The sequence below is a fragment of the Oncorhynchus gorbuscha genome, linkage group LG12, assembly GCF_021184085.1.
Source record: "Oncorhynchus gorbuscha isolate QuinsamMale2020 ecotype Even-year linkage group LG12, OgorEven_v1.0, whole genome shotgun sequence".
NCBI lineage: Eukaryota > Metazoa > Chordata > Actinopteri > Salmoniformes > Salmonidae > Oncorhynchus > Oncorhynchus gorbuscha.
In genome coordinates this window covers 69,661,174-69,666,092 of record NC_060184.1, presented here as the reverse complement: position 1 = coordinate 69,666,092, position 4,919 = coordinate 69,661,174, and the positions used below count along the sequence as shown (strand labels likewise).

Here is a 4,919-nt window from a genome sequence, read left to right as displayed (position 1 = left end):
TTTTTAAGAATCGAAAATTGTGCTTCACCACTCTAACAATAGTAACACATTGACATTATTTGGCTTTCAAATCTAAATTAAATGTACTAATTACTTTGTTTCCAAATAACAAATCAGTAAAAAGCGTCTGCATTTCAAACATTCCCCAGAAGATGTCAGTATTTCGATTTGTATCACGTCGTCTGCTGTGTTGTTTGGACTCAACCATCACGTCAATGGGTGTTTTATTGAGCTGTTGGTGAATAAAAGCATGAGTTTATTTGTTAAATTCCATGCATTTCTGGGCTAATTTGATAGTTTTACATGTTGCGATAGTCATGAACTGAACATAAATATCACCTAATATTTAATATTTTGAAAGGTGCATGTCCTCCTTTCCCACAGCATGGTACAGACCAGTGTCATGGCTCCCTGAACAAGTAGATGAGCAAGGGATACCGGTTTTTGATTATGTTATAATTACCTAGCTAGAGTTTTTTTTATTCAGCGTTTGATAGCACTCTAGTTCTATCTACCTGTTTTCTCTACTATTACTTTATATTTTAGAGAGGTAGTGAAACCAGTTTATCAAAATGGCAGGGAGTAGCATGGCACAGAAAACATGGGAGCTACAAAACAGTATGCAGGAAGTTCAGAGCATAGATGAAATCTATAAATATGACAAAAAACAACAGCAAGAAATCCTTGCTGCGAAGCCATGGACAAAGGAGTAAGTATACATTTTATAGATTGTCAGTTGCTTTTCTTTGCAACTGCTTGCTAGTTCATTGTTGGACTGAGTTAACGTAGCTTTACCAGCTAGCTTCTAGCTAAATTGGCTAGCTAGTTAGCATGTCAACAATGGAAATTCTCCCTACATTGCTAGCTAGCTGAACTGGCAATGACAAATGCATGTCATTATAACTTATGCATAATTCACACTACTATGATTTATGTCCCGTAGTCATCAATACTTTAAGTACTGCAAGATCTCTGCTCTGGCGCTGCTGAAAATGGTGATGCACGCCAGGTCCGGGGGCAACCTAGAGGTGATGGGACTGATGCTGGGGAAAGTGGACGGGGAGACCATGAACATCATGGACAGCTTTGCCTTACCAGTGGAGGGCACAGAGACCCGGGTCAACGCGCAGGCTGCGGCTTATGAATACATGGCTGCCTACATTGAGAATGCCAAACAGGTATTATGACTGACTCCTGGAAGGGAGGGATGTGTTTTTCGTCCTCAAGGGTGCAGAAAATGATTGATAAAACATTATATTTTAGTGAGAACTGTTTATCACAAGGGTAACATAGTTTGAAACATAGTGTCCATTATCTCTTAATGGACACTCTCTCTTCATTGACTTGATGCTGATGCCATTTGTGAACTGTCAGGTTGGTCGGCTGGAGAACGCCATTGGCTGGTACCACAGTCATCCAGGCTACGGCTGCTGGTTGTCAGGTATCGATGTCAGCACTCAGATGCTCAACCAGCAGTTTCAAGAGCCCTTCGTGGCAGTGGTGGTGAGTACAGTGAAAGATCAACCTTAGCATATAGTTCAATAGCTCAATACCTGTGAAATACACATGTTTGAATTTGCATTTCCTAAATACAGTACTTTGGTTTTCTTTTTGAATTTGCAGGTACAAAGTAATGCATGAGTAGCTGAGAGGGGTGCAATTAGGTTTAGGCATCCCTTTAGTGGTTGTTGATGTATGGTAGTCGTTCACCAAGAGGCATGGGCAAATATTTGGCTTTTGTAACTGTAGATGTTATTTGCACTTGATTGGATTCGCAGTGCTCCAGTCTCAAGGGCATAGGGTAATTAAGTGTGTTCTTTGAATACACTGGCAGCAGTAGTTAAGAAAAAAACTTCACACCTGGTGGCCGGCTTGGGGTGATCTCTAGAGACTGTGACCTCAGAATGCATTTTCCTGTTCTACTGTATCTGTTTCCCTCCCAGATCGACCCCACTCGCACCATATCTGCAGGGAAAGTCAATCTTGGCGCCTTCAGAACATATCCCAAAGTAAGGCGTAAAATGTGTTTATTGCAATTATTTCAGTCTTTAGCTCTATTACGTTAGAGTTGGGTACAAAATTACTGCAGAAGATATTCCACTCATAAATACATAATATATAATTTTTGTACAGTATTTTTTACCCATACAACATGGAACACTTATTTTTAAGGTTTTCTTGTATCTATAATAAATAATATTATGATTAATTGTCAATCTTGTGTTAACTCGTGTTAATTGTCTCCATTCCTTAATTGGCTAATTCCTTAATGGATAGCTGGGTGTCTCTATCAAATTGGGCAAATATTTTAAGACCACATTTCCTCTCTCTGAATATCAATTTATCAATGAGTCTAATAATTGTCTGTGTTTTCAGGGTTACAAACCTCCTGATGAAGGACCCTCTGAGTATCAGACCATTCCCCTGAACAAGATCGAAGACTTCGGTGTGCACTGCAAACAGTGAGTCCTGTTGGACATTTAACTGGCAGAATGTTTAGGCACACAAATCATCTTAAGCATTATCTTGCAAATTGTCTATGTATAACCATGACAAGTTACTTCAAATAAAAACGTGTGTTTAGGTTGATGTAGCCTATAACACAAGTTCAAGTTATTATGTTTTAATAATGCCTTCGTAACACTGTGGTAAATAAAAGGTCATATATTCTTCATTTAATTGACATTGTGTAATTATTCACTAAGTGCCATGGGGTTTTGTTTGTTTAGGTATTATGCCCTGGAGGTGACTTATTTCAAGTCTTCCCTCGACCGGAAATTACTGGAGCTCCTCTGGAATAAATACTGGGTCAACACTCTGAGCTCTTCAAGTCTTCTGACGGTAAGTGTTTGGAATATAACTCTATATCAAGCAATGTTCAAGAACACTTTACAATGAGATATCTAACAATTCAATGCAGAATCAAGGAGCAGCTGAAGTAGAGGTCTTGCATATGAATACAAATCCCTCTGTTTATTTAGATTGTTATTAATAGCCATTTTATGTTTGTTTTTTTAAGGTCTGTAAACAGATTTACAAAAATGGGTTAATTAATATGACTGAGGCCACCACGTTAACCTGCAAACAAATAATCTATGCGTTGGAGATGTGACACAGTTGTCACTGTGGTTTACTATGGATCATCTCCCTCATTGCCAGTACATTCTAGAGATTGAAAGCCCCAGTGAATTCCCATTGTGGATGCCGCCGCTCTGGCTAAACAGTCTAAAGGCAGCGGACTATCCAAACAGTGCACTCTGGGCATTCTGGATTAAGATGGATTGACTAGTTGTCAGGAATTGGCTGCTCCATTGGCAAAGGGCTTTGTCAGTGACTACACTGTTACCACAGTCTGGGCCCCTGTCATTGTCTCCTAATTACCTGCTCCGTGGAAAACACGGCCTCACCTTAGGCAAACCTTTTCACGATCCCTTTTCACGGCGACTTGGCAAGCCATTTAAGCCTTTATCAAGTTTGGCATACTTGTATTGAATGTCCCAGTAGCGGTGAAGAAAATAGTTGGTGGTGAAATTGTGCATGAACATGTGTGTGTGTGTGTGTGTGTGTGTGTGTGTGTGTGTGTGTGTGTGTGTGTGTGTGTGTGTGTGTGTGTGTGTGTGTGTGTGTGTGTGTGTGTGTGTGTGTGTGTGTGTGTGTGTGTGTGTGTGTGTAAAGAAAGCCCACATACGGACCAGTATATAGGCTACTGCTTCCACGCACTTTGATGAACTTAATCGTATACTTTCGTCTCATGACAATATAACATATAGGTACATAATCCAATGTGTGTTACCTTATGTCCGCAGAATTCAGAATACACCACAGGCCAGGTGTTTGACCTGTCTGAGAAGCTGGAGCAGTCGGAGGCTCAGCTGGGAAGAGGAAGCTTCATGCTGGGCCTGGACACACACGACAGGAAGTCTGAGGACAAACTGGCCAAAGCTACACGAGACAGGTAAGGCAACACAGTTTAGATAATGTTTATTAGGCATTTTTGGCTAACTTATTGATTTGGCATTCAGTACCAGACCTCGGGTTATTTAGTGATTGATTCATAGCGTGATTCTCTAATATTGTCATGGTCAATAGTTTGTTGACATAGAAGCATACATCACCATATGTTTTGTTTAGGTGGAGGTATTGACTGACTGGAGTGTTGATAATTCCTCATTTACTGTTACTTTGATGATGATTGCTGATGTTATTGAAAACCGTAAACCAATGCTGTTAAACTCCACAGTAGTGAAATAAACGGCTGACAAAAACAAAATCAATTCTCATTGATCTGTTTTATGATATTGTCTGATGAACACCATCAATGTCAAATCTAAATCTCTGACCTGCTTAGGCCTTTAAGTTATCCAATATCCCTATTATTGCGATATGTTTTGCAACCATTTTGATCACAAATGATTTGTGTGTAGATGTGATAAGAATGATTAGTTACTGTTTTAGCTGGTGGCTTGTCCTACCTAACTAATCAATGTCTGCTTATTTATTCAAGCTGGGATTTCTTGAGTTTCTCCCATGAATGCAACATCTATCTGTTTATTAATCTGCCTGGTCTGTTGATTGATAGGTAATCTGTGTCACCTCTTCATGTCCAGAGCGAAACTTCACTTTCCTTTTTTCCCCTGGCTATTCTAGCTGCAAGACGACCATTGAGGCGATCCATGGTCTGATGTCTCAAGTCATCAAGGATAAACTCTTCAATCAAATCAACACGTCTGCCAACTAAGCCCGAAACGGCCCAAGTCGAGTTCACGCCTCGTGTGTGTGTGTGTGTGTGTATTACTGTGTATGTTTAGCATTTAGATTCTTGTTAGCAGAATGATCTGTCACTTATTATCTGAAGAAAGTTAGTGAATGATTGATCTCATCTTGTGTGCACATAAATAAATAGTGGTGTTTAAAGTGTA

The 4,919-nt window shown here is 39.8% G+C and overlaps 1 protein-coding gene across 1 annotated transcript; it reads left to right on the top strand.

Moving 5' to 3' along the window:
- The first annotated feature begins 379 nt into the window (after window positions 1-379).
- Window positions 380-4,919, top strand: cops5 (COP9 signalosome subunit 5). Its single transcript, XM_046290851.1, has 8 exons — window positions 380-709; window positions 944-1,178; window positions 1,375-1,503; window positions 1,944-2,009; window positions 2,377-2,462; window positions 2,730-2,841; window positions 3,807-3,955; window positions 4,648-4,919. The coding sequence occupies exons 1-8, from the start codon at window positions 573-575 to the stop codon at window positions 4,736-4,738; spliced, it is 1,005 nt and encodes a 334-aa protein (XP_046146807.1). The 5' UTR covers window positions 380-572; the 3' UTR covers window positions 4,739-4,919.

Coding starts and splice junctions, on each gene's coding strand:
- cops5 (XM_046290851.1), top strand. CDS start 573: ATGGCAGGGAGTAGCATGGCACAGAAAACATGGGAGCTACAAAACAGT. Junction 1,179..1,374: donor ACATTGAGAATGCCAAACAG/GTATTATGACTG, acceptor GTGAACTGTCAG/GTTGGTCGGCTGGAGAACGC. Junction 2,010..2,376: donor CCTTCAGAACATATCCCAAA/GTAAGGCGTAAA, acceptor CTGTGTTTTCAG/GGTTACAAACCTCCTGATGA.